Genomic DNA, 21,712 nt, shown 5'->3' with positions numbered 1-21,712 from the left:
CATATCTGTGCATATTTGAATTGTGCTTTTGCATCTGTCTTTCTGAACTACTTTTCATGGTTATTTAATGCTTTATAACCACTTTAACACTTCACAGTGGCTGTGCAGTTGGCTTTCCCAATGCTTGCTCTGCTGTTCCCATAATGCTGTACTGGTTGGTAGTTATGCTCAGGGAAAGCTGAGAAGCAGTAGCATCTGCTCAGCTGCCCCAGAACTGGATCTCTGTGAAAAAGGGAGGTTGTTTGTCCTAAGCAAAGCTCAAGCAGGAACAATGCAGTGGGACATGGTGAGAGGTGGGAGGGAGCGGGGTGGTCATAGGGCAGCAAAAGTACTGTGCTGTAAGTAATAACAGCTCTGCTGGCAAGTCGGGGCAGTTTTGGGGTCAGAAAACAGGTCTTTGTTGCCAGGTCTTTGGTGGCTCTTGTCCAATGCAGGGGTTGGCACACTGAGCTGAGCCCAGAACCCTTCTTTATCTCCATAGATGTGATGCAGACCCCTCTGCCTTAGCCAACTATGTCGTGGCATTAGTGAAGAAGGACAAGCCAGAGAAAGAGCTGAAAGCCTTCTGTGCTGATCAGCTGGATGTCTTTCTGCAAAAAGGTACCATGCTCTCTGCTTTGGCTGCTCAGTGGGTTTCATTCCACTGGTGGGATGAGGGAGGATGATGATGCACCATTGTTGCCTTCAAAATACTTCTTATCTGTGAATCTGATGTTTCTTGCAATGTGTGAAGGGATAAAGATCTTGTGATTTAAAACAAATAATAATAATCATCTCAAGATGCAGTTGTGCAGCTTGGACTGCCTCACGGTGGCTGGGAGGAAATCCTCAAGTCATTCAAGTCATGCTGCCAGAGGTTTGGTAACTTGTGAGACCTGGTCCATATTAATCTTTCAGGCTTCTGCTGAACATCTAGTAGTAATCTGGTTCAGATTCAAGATTTTAAACACTTGAAATTCTGACACTCAATGGGGAAGTTCTTGTGCTTTTGTTTGTGATCTGATGCTGAACTGATGTTTAGTCCTCTGGGAATGATTTATTCTGATAAAAATTGTTGGAAGCAGCAGCTGACTGTAGTTAATGGAGTAACCGTGGACTTACTCCTTGATCATAAGTTTTAAGTCACACTTGCCCCTTAGAAAGTTTCCAAGTTGTAAATGGGATTTAAGGAAAAGTCTGTTTCTGTCTTTGCTATACCTGATTAATTTCTTTGTCCAAGTAAACAACAGAGTTCCATAAATGTAATTCCAGCTCCTTGAATTGAACTAATCTTCATCAGTGTAAGGTTCTGCACTGAGCAGTCCACCTGGATGACTGTTGTTTCAGGGACTCCTCTGGTAAATCTAACAGTGCCCCTAAATCAATATTTAACAGTCTTGTCTTGTATTCTGTGTCCTCAGAAACCTCAGGGTTTGTAGATAAACTGTTTGAAAGCCTGTACACAAAGAGTTACCTTCCTTCACTCGAACCCCCGAAGGCGGATGCAAAGCCTGCGAGTCAGGACAAAGAAGAAGTCAAGGAGGAGGTAACTTCTTTTTTGTTGTCTCCTTGCCTCCAATTTTCAAATTAGCCATTTGTGAGGCAAAATGTGAAAGAAAAATCCACTTTATTGTGATTAAGGACCTTTGCAGTCTGTGCATCTGAAGGGAAATGGAGATGACCATTCAGAGAACACTCGGGATCCCTCTGTAGAGCCTACTTTTGATATAGGTTAATAGCAATCCTGTCCGGAGCTCCTTGGCAATAGGAGCTAATAAGGGTTTGGAAGGCTTTAAGAGAGGGGGAAGAAACAAAACCATTCCAGAATGTTTCCTTGTTCAATTTTGTATATTCTGAGAGGAATAGAAATTGATCAAAATGTTTTCCTTAGTCCTTAAAATCAGTGAAATACGGTGGCCTCTGTAATGAGGGATAATTCCTTTTAAAAGTGAGGCAGTATTTGTTTGCCAGCAGTTCTTTCTTTTATCTTGCTTTCAAGTTTTATTGGCAAAATTGAGATCAGTTAAGTTTTCAGAAAACCAGAGTGCTGTTTCCACAGTTGTCTTGAGCTCTTTGTATATTATGTATCCTCTGATATCACCTGTCGAAGATGGTTTTTTCTTCTAAGTTGGTGATTTTCCAAGGGAAGAGACCTGTTCTCTGTGTTTGTAGCATCCTTATGTACCAGCTTTGAGAGAGAGTTGTAGAAAAAATTGCCATGGAAGTAAACTTTCTCTCTCTGTATTCTGATCACAGTCTGCAGAGATACTTTAGGCTGAATCTGTGTTTCAGTTACTGCTGGAAAGATGCAAATGAAGTTAGTGTATATGAAATTCAGGTCCTTTCCCCTCGTAAGAGATGCTTGTGTCAGGAGCAAAACCTGTTGCTCTCTATAAATGGACCACAGGGAGTGTGTTTTTCTGACAAGTGCTCTAAATGGGTATTTGGGGTGCAGACTGTAACTTGAACTAAATCTTGAGGTAATTTTCTTTGTTTCTTCCTTTATTGGTAGTTGTCTCATAAACAGAATCACCAAGAGTCAGTTGAAGAAGAACGGGAAGGCAGGAAAAAGAAGTATTCCAGCCCGCAGAGAAGCCGTGCAGATTCCAGTGAGCACAGGTTAGTTTTTTGAACTAGAATATGAATATATTCTTCTGTATTTGCTGGGAATCTTGAACTGAGGGGTTTTACCACATAGGTAGTGATTTTTTTCATTAAAACAGTGATTTCCTCCTTGCTGTTCTGTCTCTGCAATGGATGCTGATAATGTGCATGAGAGCCTTTCACTAGGAGCTGGTCTCCTCTGAAGAAATGACAGTATTTTTCAAGTATGAATACCTTGGAATGTCACCAATTCCATTAATTCCATTTTTATGTACATGAAAAGCAGCAGAAGGGGGTTGTTAACACGGTGCCAGCATCGCTTAAAACATGTTCTGTTTTGGTCATCTAACTTTCTCACCTTTCTGATTCTTCTTAGTCCTCCCTTTGCTTGTTTCTGAGACTTAGTAGAGCCTCCTCTACTCTGAGATTCTGTGCTTTTCTATGTAATTCTCTGTAAAGCCTGACTCAGATGTTTCTCTGCCCAGATTGGGTGGGAGGGATGAACAGTGGCTTGACTGATTGCAATTGAGAACTGCAATTGAGAATTTGGTTTCTGTTTTTGTAAATGTGCTCTACCTCTGTCTCTTCTAGAAGCAGAGAAAAAAAGAGAGATGATGGGAAATGGAGGGACTATGACAGATACTATGACAGGAGTGATTTGTACAGAGACAAGTCGAGCTGGCGACGCGGCAGGAGTAAAAGTCGCAGTAAAAGCAGAGGGCTGAGCCGAAGTCGTAGCCGCAGTAGGGGCAGAAGCAAAGACCATGATGGAAGCAGAAGTGCTGGTGAGTACCCAAGGTGCTGCTTTAGGAGAGCATCTCCTGCCGGTGACGTAGGTGACTCCTACATGCTGTATGGTCTATGAGGCTGTAGATGGAGCAAATTTCCAGAGCTTTGTGTTCCTGAAATTATTAATGAAGATGGTGTTCTTTGGAGCACAACAAGTAACAGGGTTGTTTTCTTCTTTGCTACCCTTTAATTTATCCACAGGTGTATACCAGGGCGGATGATCTTTGTGTGCCTTGGATGTTGACAAGTCTGCTGAGTTCTTACGTATTTCCCCTCCGCTCTCCCCAAGGTTGATCCTCTTGAAAAAACAATGTCGCCCTTTTCGTGTTACTGTGTAGTTTTGGAGAAGGTTTCTTTGTAACTGAAAGTAGTTACTGTGTGACCCGTTCTTCTTCTAGGGCTAGTTCAGGTCTGTTGGAAAAAACAGGGGCACAGACTGCAACAGATTTCCACGCATGTTGAGACACTGTTAAGGAGAGGGAGTAGATTTGTTTTGGGTTTTCCCCCCCTCTATTTCTGCTTTAGAGGAGAAAGCTGTCATCCAGGATGGAGTAAGGACTAGGAGTATGCATTTTGCAAAGAAAAAACATAGATTTCAAAGTTAAAACCCTGGTTGCCTTGTGTTTAATTCTTATTCCATGGGTAAAACTGACTGTTTGTGGAAGTGCTTGCCCTGTTGTGTAGTGTCATCCTCTCAAGGCTCTGATGCAGAAACAAAGGATGAAGACTTTTACTTTTGGGTTTTGTTTGTTTGTTTGTTTTTAACAGAGCACCGAGAGAGATCAAAATTCAAGACTGAAAAAAGTGATGCCGAAGGCTCCTATAATCCAGTGTCTGTGTCTCCCAGTATATCTAGTGAACAGTATTCCTCTGCACAGTCTATTCCCAGTGCTGTTACTGTAATTGCACCTGCGCACCATCTGGAAAACACAACAGAGAGCTGGTCAAATTACTATAACAATCACAGCAATCCCAGCCCCTTTGGCAGAAACCCTCCTCCTAAAAGAAGATGCCAAGATTATGATGGTAACTCTTAGTTTTCTGTTTCATACCTTATTTCAATTATTCTGTGATTATCTTTTTAGGTATTTACTAAATGCAGGCAGCAGGTGAGAATGCTGTAGCATGTTGCATGTACCTTGTGTGTAAAAGATGCTGTATACAGCTTGTATTGTACTGAGGAAATAACTAGTCTTACTGGAAGCAGTTTACTTACAACTGACAGTTGCTAGATAAGAACATACGGAGTTTGTTCACAATTCTGTACATGATTGGCAAATAGTTCAGCCCCTGCAGTTCTGGTAAAGATTGCAGGAAATGTGTTTAATGAAAAACAGGCAGAACTTCTGACTTGTTTTCTCCACAGCTTTTATGACGGATGCATGTGTGTCTGTCTGCTTTATGGGAGATTATTTGGATTTGAGTTCTTTTGAAACGTCCTCTGCTGATGTGATGCTGGAAGACTGCATGTTTTCTTCAGTAAGAAATTCCAGCAAAACCTGAGATGCTGCAAATTGCTTACAACTAATTTTATTTTCTTCTCTCGAACGTCCTGTTCTGCAGAGCGAGGATTTTGTGTACTTGGTGATCTTTGCCAGTTTGATCATGGAAATGATCCTTTAGTAGTAGATGAAGTTTCCTTGCCAAGTATGATTCCTTTTCCTCCACCACCTCCTGGGCTTCCTCCTCCTCCTCCTGGGATGCTTCTGCCTCCTTTGCCAGGTCTACCTCGTAATATGAGGTTGCCAATTCCACAAACTCATCCACAGGCACCTCCTCCTGTTGTACTTCCTGTTCCAAGTAAGTCACAACGTTGCTCTGTGTTTCTTTGTCACTGAGTTAGAATGATGGCTTTTCCTAGAAGATCTGTGTGTATTTGAAGTAATGAGTTCAGGTTTCTTTGCTGGCCATGTGCTATTCAAATTACTTCCAAGTAATCCTGAAAAACCAGCTTGTAAAACACTATATTCCCAGCACTCCAATTGAATTAGATGCATGAGGCAGGAAGTGGAGGGGATATCTTTACCATTATTCCATAAGCTTGGTGGTGTTTGGATTGCTCACTGACAGTTGGATTACTAGCTTTTATTTCCTAATGCAAAGATGTTGAGATTTAATCTCCTAAAAGTTCTTATAAATCTGTTTGTGCCATATTTTCTGCTGCTGAAAAGCAGTATGTAATTGATACATCCAAGATCTTTTTATCTCAACAGTGACATCTAAATTGTTCAGCCTTTTTTTTTATTACCTTACTGCATCTTATAATGTAAATTCTATGAAGAAATAGAATATCAGATATGTGGTTACCCTGTTTCAGTACTCTCTACTCCAGCAACTCAGTGCAGACTGTGATAGTTGCGTCAAATAGCAGCAGCAGCTATGGGATGTGACATAATTTTGTATAGGATTGATCCTAAACTTTGAGGAATCTTTCAGTGGGTGGAGTTGGCTCGCTGTGGAGCGAACTGACAGTGCTCTCTGGTTGTAGTTGTCTCTTGGTGGGTTCTATAATGTAGGTCACTATCCTTTTGGAGTCATATAATAAGGAATGTGTAGACAGTGGAGGCAAAGCAAAACCAGCCAGATAAATTCTGTGTCTGTGAATGCCTTTTGCCCATAGTTCTTGGTTTAGAACTCTACTCTGAATGTTGCTGTTGTGATCTCCTGCTCTGAGCAAGCCCTGATTCTCCAAGGCAGAGCTGAGGGAGAAGCTGCTTTAGTTAACACAAGCTCTAACGGAAGTAAACCTCTGGGGAAGAAAAGACACTTCCCCTTGCTTAAAGCTTTGTGCTTTCTGGGAAACAGAAAGGATGTTGGAATCAGGGTAACTTACCTGAACAGGGCTTCTCAATTTACCTTTACTGTAGTGGGGTTGTAAATATTGACAACCTTGACCTTGCTCAAAGCAAGGCACCAGCAAATTGTGTTGAATTGTTTGCACACTTTGTGTGGAGTTCCAAGTCTCAGTGATGTGTTCTGTGGTGTCATTGTAGGACCACCTTTAACACAGTCAAGTTTGATAAATAACCGTGACCAGCCTGGGACAAGTGCAGTGCCCAGCCTTGCGCCCGTAGGACCAAGGCTACCTCCTCCCTTACCCCAGAACCTGCTGTACACAGTATCGGAACGTAAGCATGTACCTTTCTTTACCTTCTGCCTGAGATACACAGTTTGAAATTCCTCTGTTGGTGTGTGATTGGAAATTATTATCTCTGTCTTTCTCCAGTACATACAAATCAAAAAGGAAGTCTGATGGCTTTCCTCGTGGGCAGCCCATCATCTGCTGTTACCCTTGAAGTAGCAGCAGTGTCCTCCTGCTGTGTGGGGAGCTCCCTTTGGGTGTCATACGCTCAAAGCAGTAAGGCCATTGAATAAGGGATCCCTTCATCTTCAAGCTGTTTAGCAGACCATCAGTAGGCAAACACGGATCTGCAAACCTGTAGTTACCATTTAATTTGGTTTTTATTCCTATCCAGTTTGGGCTACTACAGATGAGAGGGGTAGGTTGGTTTCTTCCATCTGTGTATCACGATAGTCTACAGTTATCATATACACTAGTAGTGTCTTCCTGTCTTTTTTTCCAGAATCGACTCAGTTCTAGCTTTCTAACTTTAAAAGAAAATAAAGACGGCTCTCGGTGGACATGTCCATAATGTCCATCTTCCTTAACAGAGCTCAGGTTTTCAAAAGTGGAGGTTTATGAGGAGAAATAGAAAAACATCTGGAGAGTCCCAGATTGCTCCATTTAAATCCGACAATCTTGCATTTCTTGATAATGAAAGAAGTAATGGCATTTACATGAGCAAAATAATATAATTAAATCTCAGTGGTTTATAATATTCCCATCTATGGGTTTTCTTTAAGTATATATATATATAAACATTCTGTATTCAAAGGAGGGTTCTAGTTCATGATCCATGTCATTCCCTTCATGACTTCCATGCTCTCACTCACTCAGGTATCTCATTAGATAATCTGGCCAATGGCCTCCAAATGCTGGCAGGCATTTAGATCTGCCAGCTGATTCTTTCAGCTTCAGAACTTCCGATGTGTGATTCTGTCTGTCTGAGCTGGCAGAGCACCACTGACTTTGGTTGTGTTATTCATTTCTGTTCTCCAGAACATCTGTGGAGACTCTCATGTCCTGTTCTTGGACTGCTATGGTAACAGCTGCTGGTTGCCTCTTACAATCGGTCTGGCAAGCCATGGAGGAGGAACTTGCAGTTCAGATTCTGCAAGGTTAATCAAAGTTCTTGGCAGAGTCTGAAACTAAAGTGTAAAACATGCATATTGCAGTTCTGGGCAGCTATTTTGCATTATAGAATCTTCATTGCTGCTGTGGAGTAAGGAGCTGAAACTCTGAATGCCCCAAGTCTGCCAGACCCCATTGTGCAGGCATTAATTTCTGTTCCAGGAGGTATACTGTGTTTCTATGGAAGCTTTTCACAGACTTCATTCATTCTAGTTGTTGTATGGCTTTTCCTTTTTATGGTTGGAAAAATGCATCATCCTTGAAGTGGACCTTGGGCTGGAGGAATGATATGGGTCAGTTCTGTCATCTTGTCTTCTCCTGGTTATCCCTTTTAATCAAAATAATTATTAGTACCTTACTAGAGGTAGGCACCTGATGTCACTCTAATAAACTAAGAGAATTGATAGGTAAGTATTGGTCAAATCACCCGATTTCTCAGCTTTCTTTGATTAAGTACATTCTTCCCCAGAAATCCTTTTCAGAAGCAAACTAGACTGTTGGGCAGCAAAGGCAGAAAATCTCTGTGCATCTTGGGTCCTACAGAGTAAATGCTCAGACTGAATCTTCTGTTGTTCCCCTCGTAGCACGGTCCAGATGTTTTGAATGTTGACGTACGTTTCTCATTCCATTTTCAGGCAGCTCATCAGCAATACTCAGGTTAAAAACCAGAAGTGAATGTGCCCGAATAGACTTTGGTGTAAAGTTCAGTTGAGGGTTTTAAATGGCTAAACACTGGCTGCACATCCTCTTTCTCCCACCTCTTTAACCAAAACCAACTTGCACATCCATGCATTTCCTTAATGGAAAATTAACCCTGAGTCTTAAACTCGCGTAAAAAAAAATCCTTTCATTTCTCTCCTTTTTTTTATAGATACATATGAGCCAGATGGCTATAACCCCGAAGCTCCTAGTATTACCAGTGCTGGTAGATCTCAGTACCGACAGTTCTTTACAAGAGCACAAACGCAACGTCCAAATCTAATTGGCCTAACATCTGGGGAGATGGATACAAATCCAAGAGGTAGGAAGGGTTTCTAGTCATTGCTGTTGCTATTTTTGTCCAAGACTGTCAACACCTATTTTGTCCTTTTTCAGGCTAAAGCAGTAGTTTTTCTTACTGATGTAGTATTTCAGAGCGATTTTCGTACATCTCTACCTTTTTTTTAAATGCTAATACAACTACATTATAGTCAAAGCAGCCTTTTTGATTAAAAAATAACCACTTGCTTGGGAATGTTATGAGGGGCTTGCTGGTTGGGTTTTATTCCTCTTTAGCCTGTGAAGGCGCTTTTCAGATGCTGGGTGCTTCTAGAAATAAAAGTGGTGCAGAAAGGTAGCTTTAAGCAGTATGGTCTTAAAACTGCTTTGGTTTGCCAAGGGTGTGTTTAGCACCTGGGGCACAGCGGTGAGGATCTGCAGTACTTGCCCAGCTGTTGGGGTGTTAGTGCCAAGGGGAGCTGTCACGGCATGGGTTTGCGCTTGATGGGTTGGCCCTGCCAGGCAGGCACTCTCTCCAGCAGGCATTGCAGGTGCCATTCCTCCTAGCACAAGGGAATCCCAGTCTGCATTTAAGTGATTCTGAATCCTTAACCAGATGGATGTGGATGTTGTCTCTCAGTGGTGACATGCTCACAGTATCTTCCCAGGGGAGAGAACAAGTCAAGGCTCTTTGAGGAAATGTTTGCTTTGTTAAACTTTCTCTTTCCCTCCTGCTTTCCCTGCCCTGATCCTCTAAAGAAAAGATGTTAAATTTCGGTGTTTACTATTACATTTCCGTGTTTCTTGCTCCTTAGATAAGATAGACACTTGTTTTCAGTATTTCCTTCCAGTGACTCATCCTGGAAAGGATATGGTTAAATATTGTTGCAGAAATGGCTCTTGCTGTCTGCATCTTAGTGAACATCATAAGGGCAGGGTTGGGTTTTATTGCTGGCCCCAGATTCTCTCTCAGAACCCACTGCAGCTGTGAGGCATGGGTGAGTGCTCAGCAGTGATGCTTGCAAAGGCCTGTTTCACTGCCTCTGTCACATGTGCGGGAAGGGTTTACTCTAAAATCATCTCTGAAGAAAGATTGATGCTCTACCCTGAAACACACAGTCTTTGTTTTCACTAGCGTAAGCAGCCGAGGTCTGGCATGTATAAAAGCCACAGAAAATTGACTTATAACTCAGTCTTCTTTTTAGGAGCTCAGTATTTGGTGTAGACAGGACACTAACAGCAATAGGATAATCTTAAGAAGGTTGTAAATGAATACTTGGCAAACTGTGATCCAGTGCTTTAGCTTTGGGCTTGCAGAAGTTGGTTCAAACTTTAATGTCTCAGAGAGCAAATTTCATGCCATAGTTGTGCTTGATTAGTAGCTTGTTCCTGAAAACTGGATGGAGGATAACAGCGGAGGTAGATAGCCGTTAGAGGAAGGGGTTCTTGGTTGCTTTTTCACTGTCAAGGGTATAGAGTGAAAGTTGGCTCCAGCATGTGCCACATTGCAAAGCTCTGACCTGAAGTCTGGGAACCCAGCCTTGATGTTCTGCCTTTTTATTTTCCCCTTTTTCTGCAGAATGTGAACTTTTAAGTACCTCAAAGATGGAGGTTTAGCTTTGTTTCTTCAAGCTCTAATACTGAGCTTAAATATCAGTAAAGATCAGATCTCATCTCTACTGGCTGGACTAAATGTTTTCCTCAAGTTGTTAAACTAGCAAGGGGTTTCTGAAGTAACTTCATAAACAAACCTGACCAACTTGATAAAGTTATCTTAATTTTCATGGATTTAAACTCAACCCTGTTCTGCTGTTTAAGTGAAAGCTTATCTGTGTCCATTGATGTCTGGTAAGTAACACAGGCCTTTCCTTTCCTCCAGCTGCCAATATCATCATCCAGACTGAACCTCCCATCCCCATTACAAATAACAGCAGCAACGTAACTAGAGTTGTCCTTGAACCAGACAGCAGGAAGAGATCTCCAAGTAGCCTGGAATGTCCACCATTGAAGAAACCATGGCTGGGAAAGTAAGAAATAACAACTGCACTTGGCTAACTGGAATGCACTTCATTGCTGTCAGTGCTGTGAACCACCAGGATTCACTGGTCCTTGTAACTTGAGCTGGTTGGGCAGAAAATACGTGTCCCCATCACATGGAGCCCAAGTATTTGGTGGTGGGAGGAGCTCTCTTTCGTTAATGTCCAGAGCATATACTTTCAATGAGAGAAGTAAGAGTTAAATGTACATTAACAGTGGCTGCCCTGCCTCAGTGCCTGTCTGAGTGGCTGTCTTGTTCTTGTTTTCTCCAGGCAAGCAAATAACAACCAGACCAAGCCAGGGTTTTTGAAGAAGAATCAGTATACGAACACAAAACTGGAAGTTCGGAAGATTCCCCCGGAGCTGAACAACATCACACAGCTCAATGAGCACTTCAGCAAGTTTGGAACAATTGTAAACATCCAGGTAAAAAGTTTGGGTTTATGCCTGTGTGTAGGTGTGGGATTTGTTCTGAAGCATTCTTGAGTATTGCAGCTGAACTATCTTCCTTGAGAAGTCCTGATGGAGGCTGGCTGGGAGAGTATTTCATCAGTTCAGAGAAACCTTTTTGTGGTCTCTCTATTATCGTCTCGGTTCTGTAACAGTATGTTTGCTTCTGCCTTCAGGAGGCCTTACAAAATTTTAAAGGCTTGCAGGTTTAATAGAATCTGAATCAGGCTTCTGAGCAACTTGTATACAGTTTTTGAGAGATCTTCTAACAATTTCTATCTGTTTGATAGCCCTGTGGTAAGTCATAGTCATGATTTTGACAAAGATGCTATAGGGGAGTCTTTACGTGCTTCGGTTTATTTCCATTTGGCATCCTAGAACTGACTCCAGTTCAGTGCTGTGCCCTGCACTGAAAAAAGGGCAGTGGCACTATATAAGCTCTTATTTTACCGCATATAGGTTGTGCCTCAAGTACATGGAGCATTTGACTTAAGGTGCTTGGCTTTAGTTACGTAGAATGTTTTACCTGTATTTTGAGCTGTTAATATCATTGGGTATCCTACTCATTATTGCAAATTATCTGTAGATTGGTTTGCTACCTGTTTTATTCCTTGAGAAGTAACACATTCTAATGAATTTCTGATTTAGGTTGCTTTCCAGAATGATCCCGAAGCTGCTCTGATTCAGTACTTGACTAACGACGAGGCTAGGAAGGCAATCTCCAGCACAGAGGCAGTTCTGAACAATCGCTTTATAAGGGTCCTGTGGCACAGAGAAAGTGAGCAGCAGCCCCCGCAGCAGCAGCAGCAGACACCCCCACAGCCTCTTCATCAGCAGCTTCACCTTCAGCAGCAACCCCTGACCCCATCTCCGGCTGTAACAATGCACAGCAACCTGTCAAAGGTACCATGCTGCCCCACACCACGAGCTGAGCAGTGAAGGCTGTCAGTGCTCCTAAATAGCTGATGTGTCAAACAAGCAGGGTATATAATCTTCAATGTTTTAATATCTGTTGATACACCCACAGGTGATGAATAAGCCACTGGCATCCGGTGCCTATGTCCTTAATAAAGTCCCAGTGAAACGTCGCCTTGGAGCAGGAGGTGGAAACCAGTCTGAGTTGAGCCAGGCCGGGGCTGTGGTGGAGGATTCTCAGGTATGTTTGTGGAGGTTGACCATCTTCATATGTTCAGTTAAAGCTTTGGCCCCTTAGCTAAGAAGGAATTGACAGATAGAACTTTCAAATTGTTCCCTGTTGGTTTTGTTTCTTCTCACTAATGTTCCATCCAGCCATGATCAGTCACTTCTTCCTGGTTTCCTTAGCTCTTTATATAAAACGGGGACAATGACTTCAACAGAATCAGCATTTTAAGTATCGCCAAATATTTTTGGCAGTGCTTCATAGTAAACAAATTTGACAGCCTGTACATGATGCCAGCGTTGTGTTGGTGAATCTGATTGCTTTTCCAGTGAGTTTTGAGCTTAGGCTGTGCTTGAACAGTAGTGCTGGAAGCTTATAGAATACTTCTGCATAGAGTTCAAGCTGATACATTTCAATTCACACTGATGCCACAGTGCAGCATCCCTTTCTTTTAAGAAAGGCAGTATGCAGGTGACTCCTGCTGTCTTATTTGATCAGAAAGCATGATGTTAGACTATGACAGCCAAGCTGAATATAATGCAGAAGCAGATAAGCTTTGGTGGTCTTCCTAGTGGTATCAGAATACAGAGGGAGCTCTGGATGAAGAAGGAAATAAATTATCTTATGCAGAAATACCTTTTAACACAAGCATTTAAGCTGATTTGCTTACAAGCAAGCTGACTGTTAGATTCGTATGTTTGTGTGTGTTTCAGTTGCCTTGGTTTTCCTGTCTCATGGCACAAATCTGGACGTTTGTGTTTCTGTTTCACTGAGCACGTTCCTCCAGAATCCATTGATGGTGCATCACGTTTTTTTAAGCTATTACATATTTCTCTGTGTGATTTTGCTATTTCAGGCATTTCCTACTTCAACAAGTCACTCAAAAATGGTTTACAGTACTTCAAACTTAAAGACGTCTCTGAAGCCTGGTGCAGGGTCTAAACCTCATGATGTGCAAGAAGCCCTTAAAAAAAAGCAGGTACTTTACTGTTCACTGCCTGACAGACAGTATTGTGATCAAAGTCCATTACAAAGAAAGGTTTGATAGGCAACTTACACCTCAAATATCACTGTGTAGCTTCATAATCTAGTGTAGGCTTTGTCACTGTTATTGGGCTATCTCACAAGTGTACTGTGGTTAATCACGGGTAAGGGAGTGTTCCTTCTGGGGTGTCTTACTTGAGGCACTTGGTCATGTGGGGATTTTTTGGGCTTTCTTTGGCATTTCTCTTCAGGTATGAGACACTTAAATGACAACATAGGATATGTATCTGAAGAGGACAAGAATTTAGTAGGGCACTTCACAGCAGGGAGTTAGCAACTTTGATCTGGAAAAAAAAAACCAATACACATGCTTGTGTATTTTATACTTGTGTGTTTTGCAGACAAGTAGTTTTCATTATGGCCTTCACTTCTATAGCTTGAAGAAGAAAATATTATGTCTATAAGTGCATATAATGCTAGACTGCTTTTTAGTGATTGAAATAATTTCCTTCTCATTTAGGAGGCAATGAAACTCCAACAAGACATGAGGAAAAAGAAGCAGGAGATGTTAGAAAAACAAATTGAATGCCAGAAGGTAAGTCTGGAATGTCTTCTAGTAAATATCCTGCTTCTGTAGATACCTGTCTGTTCAGTGTTGTTTTTCCTGGAATTTTATATTCATGCTCTTTTTAATAATACATAGATGTTGATATCCAAGCTGGAGAAAAATAAGGCCATGAAACCAGAGGAGAGAGCAGAAATAATGAAGACCTTAAAAGAACTAGGAGGAAAAATATCTCAGTTAAAGGATGAACTAAAAACTTCATCTACACCTTCTACACAATCAAAACTGAAGTCCAAGACAGAGGTATTTATTGCACAAGACATTTGCCTGCCTGTCTCTTGCAACCGTTTCTAATACGGTGTCCTAAAAATGCAGCAACATTAGATCAAAACACTTGCAAGCAGTATTTTGAATTTGAGGGTGATAACCATGGATGAGCAAGCTATGTTTTTAAGGAGCTTGGGTGACCTAGTTTTTCCTGTAGCTCATTCAAGCTTGTTCCAGTTCTGAAGCAGAGGGTTCTGGCTCTTTCAGAAAATGGGCTGGGGGAGGGCCATGGGGGCAATCCAAACAACTGAATGTAGAGGAAAGCGTGGATATTGTGCACTGATGTGTCTGTATCCTTCACATAAGTGTATTGCTGAAGACATGGAATAAAACATTAAAAGCACATATTACAGTTGTGCTTTTCCCTTCTGTTTTCTCTTTCTGCACCTTTTCTTGAAGGCACAAAAGGAGCTCTTAGATGCAGAGCTGGACTTCCATAAGAGACTCTCTTCTGGAGAAGATACAACTGAACTGCGAAAAAAGCTAAACCAGTTACAAGTAGAGGTGAGTTTGTCTGGATTAATGCTTTTAATGTGTTTATGTAAATGTTTTAAATCCTTTCAAAGTGAGGATGGATGTGTACATGATTTGCTTTCTGTAATCAGGCTGCCCGCTTAGGCATTTTGCCTGCTGGTCGAGGAAAGACTGTGCCAGCCCAAGGAAGAGGACGAGGACGGGGTCGTGGTGGCAGAGGAAGGGGGATGTTGAACCATATGGTGGTGGATCACCGTCCCAAAGCACTAACAGTTGGAGGCTTCATTGAAGAGGAAAAAGATGAATTGCTACAGCACTTCTCTGTAAGTATGAGGTCACATTAAACAAAGAAAAACCTGAAGAGGAGAGTTGTTGCCAAGCTGTAAATCTGAGGTTAAGTAGGTAACCAGTACCCTGAATGTGTGCTTACTTGTGAGGAGAGGCATGCTAAGAACATTGCAAATAACTGCTCCTTGTCCAAATCCTTGAAGATGCAAGTCTGTTGTTTCTGTTAGTGCAAATAGATCAAAGACTTCATGCCAAATTCACAAACAGGGTATAGCCATGCAGCTTCAAGAGTTATCAAGGGTATAAATGTAATGGTTTTTATAGCTGCTTTGCAATAGCTGCCCAATGCATTCCTTTAATGGCCAAAGCTAAATAGCTTATTTTTCATTCTGCATTTAAGTAGTTTAAAACAAGAGGTCCTAAACAGGACATCAATTTTGAAGTAGCTAAATTTGTTAGCAGACTCATGGTAGAGCATGTAGCTCACTGGTTTGTGGACCAAGTTAACAGATTTGTTAGCGTTGTAACAGAGGTAGCATCATAAAGGGAAAACTGGTTTTACATTTCCCTCAGTTACTCTTTCCAGAATGAAATGTTTACAAACCTTACACGTGGAAATGTCTTGGAGAGATACTTCATAAATAGGCACAGCGTGAAATCCAAGCTTGATCAAGTCAGTTTGGTGTTTCTGGATGCTCTCTGCAAAGCAAGTGACAGAAAACTGGTTTTGTGGAGCCCCACCCTTTCAAGCTGGGAACAGAGCAGCAGCAGGGCTCAAGAGATAGCTGGTAGCCTGGAAGCTCATTTGTTTCTGGCTTGGGCAGGAACAGGGAGCTCTGCAGTTTTCCACACAGTGGGGTAGGCTGTGTTCTTAGGGAAGCTGTTACTCTGCTTTAGCCTCACTGCTTAGTAGGGTAGAGGCCACCGCTACTGCTTTAACTGGCGAAATTCAGTGAAACTGTCTATAAATTAATACACATTTCCTTTCCTCCTGTACAATTAAGCTCTGCTTACTAGAATAAATCCAAGCTTTTGCCCACAAACACAGGTACAAATGCTGCAATGTTGCTGTAGGTGAGACTTCTTTGGCTCTCTCCTCTCTGTCCAAAACCCAGGGTTTCAGTGGTGCTTCAGTATAGTGTAGTTGTAGCACATGGTGATGGTGAGTTTGTAGGAGAATGTTACTGCTGCTCCTAATGGAGTTTTCTCTCATAGAAATTTGGAGATATTGAAGACCTCCAAGAGGAGGATTCCCCATTAAGTGTAGTTCTGACTTTTAAGTCTCGCTCAGAAGCTGAAAATGTAAGTAGAAAAATTGGTTATTTTTTATTTTCCCCCACAGTTCTAAAATAAGATTTTTTTAACTACTTCTGTCTGCCTTTGTATTGTAAAATATAGCAGGCTTAGCACATAGTGTCGCTGAAGGGGAAGGTACCTCCTATTTACCTTAATAGTAACCTGGCTGTTTTGCTGGTAATTGTTCAGAGGTCTGCTCAGCTTTCCAGCTTGCTGGTGCAGGAAATTATTTAGAGGCTGAGGCTTAAGTGACATTGCATTATAAAAAGGGCATGGAACTGCTGGAACAAGTCCAGAGGAGGCCACGAGGATGATCAGGGACTGGAGCACCTCCTGTATGAAGACAGGCTGAGAAAGTTGGGGCTGTTTGGCCTGGAGAAGAGAAGGCTGTGTGGAGACCTCAGAGCAGCTTCCAGTGTTTAAAGGGGGCCTACAAGGATGCTGGGGAGGGACTCTTCATTAGGGACTGTAATGACTGAACAAGGGGTAATGGGTTAGAAAAACTGGGGAAGTTTAGATTGGATATAAGGAGGAAGTTCTTTACTGTAAGGGTGCTGAGGCACTGGAATGGGTTGCCCAGGGAGGTTGTGAATGCTCCATCCCTGGCAGTGTTCAAGGCCAGGTTGGACAGAGCCTTGGGTGACATGGTTTAGTGTGAGGTGTCCCTGCCCATTGCAGGGGGGTTGGAACTGGATGATCTTAAGGTCCTTTCCAACCCTAACTATTCTGTGATTGCTCTCAGAAGACGAAGTGGATGATTATGGGTTATGTGTTTGAATCTTCAGCAGTGGATCCACATGATGTTAGCTCTTCGTTGAGGGTCTTAAAAATTCTGTGCTTGACCCTCTTTCTGAAAACCTGTTCATTTAAAATCCAACCTAGGCTGCTAACCAGGGATCCCGCTTCAAAGACCGAAGGCTACAGATATCATGGTACAAACCAAAGGTACCTTCTGTGTCCACAGAAATTGAGGAAGAGGAGTCTAAGGAAGAGGTATGAGAGTATGTTACTAACCCAGTCACTCTTCTGGGAATCTAACAGCCAGGAGCTCTTGTAGGATACAGTTTTCTGTTTACTGAAGAGGTTTCATAAAAGCTGTGCAGCGCAGAAGCGTGGCTGGTTTTAAGAGTCAGGTGTAACTTTCACCCTTTAGAAAAGGGAAAAGGGGGAAAAAAAAAAACACTGTCTGGGTGGGATGTTGATTTGTCAACTGCAAAAGCAAACCTCGTGGTCTCTGTATAGAGGCTGCTAGTCCCTTTACTTCATGGTATTGGTGCTCTGCTGTAGGATAAGTTATGTGTGTTCTTCCCTGTAATTATCAACACTTCAAGCTTTCAAGGGTTTTTCTGCTAAGGCATTCAACAGACAGCTGTTGTTCCAGAGGGTGTGGGGTGGTTGATTCTCACGTCTCTTGCAGTCGGGCTTCTTTTCCTTTTCTGCTATGTGAGGCTCGTGTTCTGTCCACAAAACTTGTTGCATGTGGCAGTGTGCGTTTTGTGAGACACACAGTGAACAGAACCTGATGCAAAGCAGAGCTGATGCTGTGCTACATTTGGTGACACGTTTCCTAGGTTCCAGAGTGGAACTTCTCTCTGTAAAAGTACGTTTTTCCTTTGTCTAGGAGACTGAAACCTCAGATTTATTTTTGCACGAAGATGATGATGACGATGACGAAGACGAGGATGAATCCCGTTCTTGGAGAAGATGAAACTTGATGTTGGAAATGTATCATTTTAGGAATTTAGTTCAAGCTACATCTTTTAAACATTTATTTAAGGAAGTTTGATGAGCCAAAAAAGCTTTACTTTCTTTTCAAACCACAGGATTTAAAGTGGGCAAAGTTTGCTATAGAACATTTCGGATATAGAGCTGTGATCCTGAGCTAGCCAAAGGCCCAGTAACTTTTTACATGATTATCAAGCTCACCAGGGTGGTGATTTTCTTTTTTTTTTTTTCCTATTTAAGAAGGATAAAAAGAGGGGGGAAGATATTAGTATTTTCTTGTCCTCTTCTTTGTCACCTGTACTACCTTGCTTTGGGTTTTTTATAACATGATTGATTTGCTAGTTTATAATTGAAAAGATATTACAGGTTTTATTTAGCAATATTATGGGGTTAGGGGAAAGACAAACTTTCATTAAATGTTATGAAAGAAAAAATTGCCTCATTTGCTAATTGAAAAAGGGTAGCATTTTATTTCCTACAGAATCACACTGTAGGAATTACTTGTGGCTAGATTCGTAAGTCATGTATTTCGGTATGTTTGAAAGCCACAGTTTCTATGTCCTGCTTTTAGTGAGAGGAGATGGAAGAAGTGATCTAACAGGGTATTATCACACTGACCAGTTCACTCTTTCTTCAAATTCTGCTTCAGAGAAAACATCAGCAGTGACACGTGGATGAATTTTCTCTCACTGTTGATTTTCTTCTGTAGTTTCAGTGTAAGGTTCAAGTTGAAGTTGCTGTTCTCTCCATTCAGTATTTGTGAGCATGAATGTAGTGAGTTCCATACCAACTGAACTGGCAGCCACCTCCCAGCCAATGGCAACTTTTCCTCCTCTCCCTATTACCAAATGATGTTCAAACCAAATCCAGGAAGCATTCAGAGTAACAAGAGCAGCAGAATGTCAGTGTCTGCTCAGCAGCTGGCAGCAAACCAGGCCTTTGAGGGAAGAGTCTTCAGAGGAGCTCAGAGCTGCTTTTGGAAGGTCATTAATTCATCTCCAAGTAGAGTTCTGTTCTGGCACATTCAGGATGAGCACCATTGCATTCTCAGTTGCCTCACTGTTGTAGCATTACAATCACACACCCCCCACCCAGGATGGTGTAGTAGCTGCGAGGATAAGTTCAGAGGCTCGAGCTGTGTGTCTTCACTGGTATGTGGCTCTACAGCTCATGAACGTGTCACCCAGCACCGTTTTCCTTGGCTGCCCATTTGTATTCACACTTTTCAGTACTTCATGTACATTTCTCTACAAAATAAGCAGGATGTCAGTGCAGAGGTGCTCTCCTCTTGGGTAACCAGCTTCCTTACCAGGGTAATTCCCAGCAAGTTCCTAATTGAAGAATGATACGACATTAAAACCTTTAATGGCCCTGGCTCTGACTGTGGGCAGTGAAAGGGAGCTGAGCGTGCCTTTGGGTTCGCAGCGCCCTGCCCTTGCCACCCTTGTGCCAGATTTGTAGTGTATCCAGAGTCAAACCTGTACCACTTCCTGTTGCTGTGTCACCTGAAGGGAGTTTGTCTTTCAGTATTCTGTCTCTTCGCACTGAAACTCCCTCTTCATCTATTAGGACTCTCTGCTAATGCTGAGGCTAAATTAGAGACACAAAGAAACAAGGGGAAACCAACCCTGTGTGCTTAGGAGACTGTCCGGCTGTTCTCCCCTCATATCTAATGTGATGTCTGTGGCTTGCTCAGTGTATATTTTGAAGAATCCATTGCAGCAAACGTTTGAGTCCTGACAGTTTAAAAAAGAATAGAGGGAACAAAAGGATTTATATATTTTTTTGTACAGAGTTTTTTCTTAAACTGTATAATTTTGTAAATACTTTGCTTTTTTTGTGTACTAAAACTACCAGCGGATAGATTTCAATAAGAATTGTTGTATTTTTGTATTTGGGAAATGATAATTACAGTGGATGAACGGAGCTGTAGTTAAAACTGCAGTAGCCTTTGGTGCAGGTTAGAATGGGATTCCTTTTCATATGGTTTAGGTGGGAAGTGGCACCCAGTAGGCACATGCTGTGCCTGTTAACAGGCCCCTGTGTGTGGAGGGTGAGGAAGGGAAGGGTTGGGATAGCTTCAGTTGCACGTTCTTTGAGAGCTTCATGTGGTTTGTGTATTTTCCCTAGCAGGCTGACAGCAGTCCTCAGGTGACATCCCAAATGCAATTCCTAATTGCCGAGGCACTGGAGTGAGTGGTACCAGAGCTTGGCCTGGGCACTGGAAGCAGCAGTTGTGTGAGCGGGGTCTAAGTGATGGGCAGCAGAGCGGGGCCTGGCTCCTGGTGAAGTGACCTTCAGTTTGCTGAGGCTTGGGGAGCTCCCTCTATTTTAGCCTCTATTGAACCACTGGGGGGGTGTTAGTTTTGGCTGTGGGTGAGGCGGGGGGCGCAGCACAGCTTGCTTTAGTCTTACAGCAACACTTGAAATTCAGGTGTATTTTCAGGGAGTACCTTGGGCAAATGTTATGACCAGGAAGGAACTCATGTGCGCCAGCCAGTGTTTACAGGCAATGTGGAACTAGGTGTTACGGGTCTGAGCCTGGGCTATGAGCACCAAGGGAGGGTGTTAGGAAGAGTTTTACCTCCCCTTCACTGTAGCACTACCCAAAGCAAAAAGAATAGAAGCAGCAGGGTAGCTGAGGCAGTGGCCTGCAGGGGCTGAGAACCCTGCTCTTACCAAAATCATGTGAAAAGGAATAAAGATGCTCTCGGTGTATAGTAACCTTGTACTATAGTTTTTACAAATTGTGAACTTGTGTAATAGTATCATAGGAGATATTGTTGGATTTCTAACTGTTTATACATTTAAATTCCTATATGTAATGTTTGTTTTATTGATTACAATCTGAATTTCTAAGCTGCATGTTGACTTTTTGCAATAAAGTTACGCTATGAAATGGTTCAAGGTTTAGAAAAGACAAACTTCTAACTTAAATAAACTGGGCAGCAGAACCAGTCAAAAAAGCTGACACCCATCACCAAAAGAGCGTTATCACTTTTTTGGGGGAGGTATGGGTGTGGAATGTGCGTTGTGTGAGTTTGGTTCAGTAAATAGCCTGGGCAATATGTGCAGGTGCACGGGGAAGGAACTGCAGATGTGCCAGCTCCAACCCCTCTGTGCATTGACCTGAAACCTGATTTATTCTGTTGCTAACCTTACTCTTGGGGTTTGCTTCTTTCACAAGTTTCCATCACTTCCTTCTCTTTCCTGTGGTTTCCATCACTACAGCTCTTTGTTAGTGCCTCGGTTTTTAAAAGCCTTTTCCCTCCCCTTCTCTGTCTCCTTGGGGGGCTGGGATGGGTTTGGAAAACAGACTCGAGATCTTACAAGGACAGGAACCTTTCTTTCCTCCTTCTGTCACTGCCCTCTTGCTTTGAGGAGCAGGGGCAGGAGTGGAAGGCGCTTGCTCATCTGTTTGACGGGTTAAAACTTAAAACGGGAAGTTTAGGTTGGATATAAGGAGGACATTCTTTACTGTAAGGGTGGTGAGGCACTGGAATGGCTTTCCAGGGAAGCTGTGAATGCTCCATCCCTGGCAGTGTTCCAAGGCCAGGTTGGACAGAGCCTTGGGTGGCATGGTTTAGTGTGAGGTGTCCCTGCCCTTTGCAGGGGGGTTGGAACAAGATGATCTTAAGGTCCTTTCCAACCCTAACTATGATTCTATGAATAACCATTTCTGTTGCCATCTCCCCTGTCCTTCAGTGGTCCTGCAGTGTGAATGTTCCAAAGCATGAGCGGGCTGCTCCGCCTCGATGAGAGCCTCTGCCTGATAAACGTGCAGCTCTTGGACGTTGCTCCTTGCTGGTAATTGAAGTTCAGA

General features: G+C 42.5%; 1 protein-coding gene across 1 annotated transcript; it reads left to right on the top strand.

The window, feature by feature from the left end:
• The first annotated feature begins 283 nt into the window (after positions 1–283).
• RBM27 (RNA binding motif protein 27) lies at positions 284–18,986 on the top strand. The gene is made up of 21 exons (XM_057427805.1): positions 284–293; positions 451–600; positions 1,401–1,525; positions 2,492–2,598; positions 3,175–3,368; positions 4,141–4,398; positions 4,936–5,172; positions 6,366–6,500; positions 8,496–8,645; positions 10,482–10,629; positions 10,912–11,065; positions 11,738–11,992; positions 12,117–12,245; positions 13,087–13,209; positions 13,735–13,809; positions 13,918–14,082; positions 14,506–14,610; positions 14,712–14,903; positions 16,084–16,170; positions 17,047–17,157; positions 17,786–18,986. Exons 1-21 carry the CDS (start codon positions 284–286, stop codon positions 17,870–17,872), a joined length of 2,997 nt encoding a protein of 998 aa, XP_057283788.1. The 3' UTR covers positions 17,873–18,986.
• The last annotated feature ends 2,726 nt before the right edge of the window (positions 18,987–21,712 follow it).

Source organism: Pezoporus wallicus, unplaced genomic scaffold (assembly GCF_028554395.1).
Source record: "Pezoporus wallicus isolate ANWC-B61680 ecotype Strahan unplaced genomic scaffold, APGP_CSIRO_Pwel_v1 contig_13614, whole genome shotgun sequence".
NCBI lineage: Eukaryota > Metazoa > Chordata > Aves > Psittaciformes > Psittacidae > Pezoporus > Pezoporus wallicus.
This window is presented reverse-complemented; position numbering and strand designations above follow the sequence as displayed.

Coding starts and splice junctions, on each gene's coding strand:
- RBM27 (XM_057427805.1), top strand. Junction 8,646..10,481: donor GATGGATACAAATCCAAGAG/GTAGGAAGGGTT, acceptor CCTTTCCTCCAG/CTGCCAATATCATCATCCAG. Junction 12,246..13,086: donor CTGTGGTGGAGGATTCTCAG/GTATGTTTGTGG, acceptor TTGCTATTTCAG/GCATTTCCTACTTCAACAAG.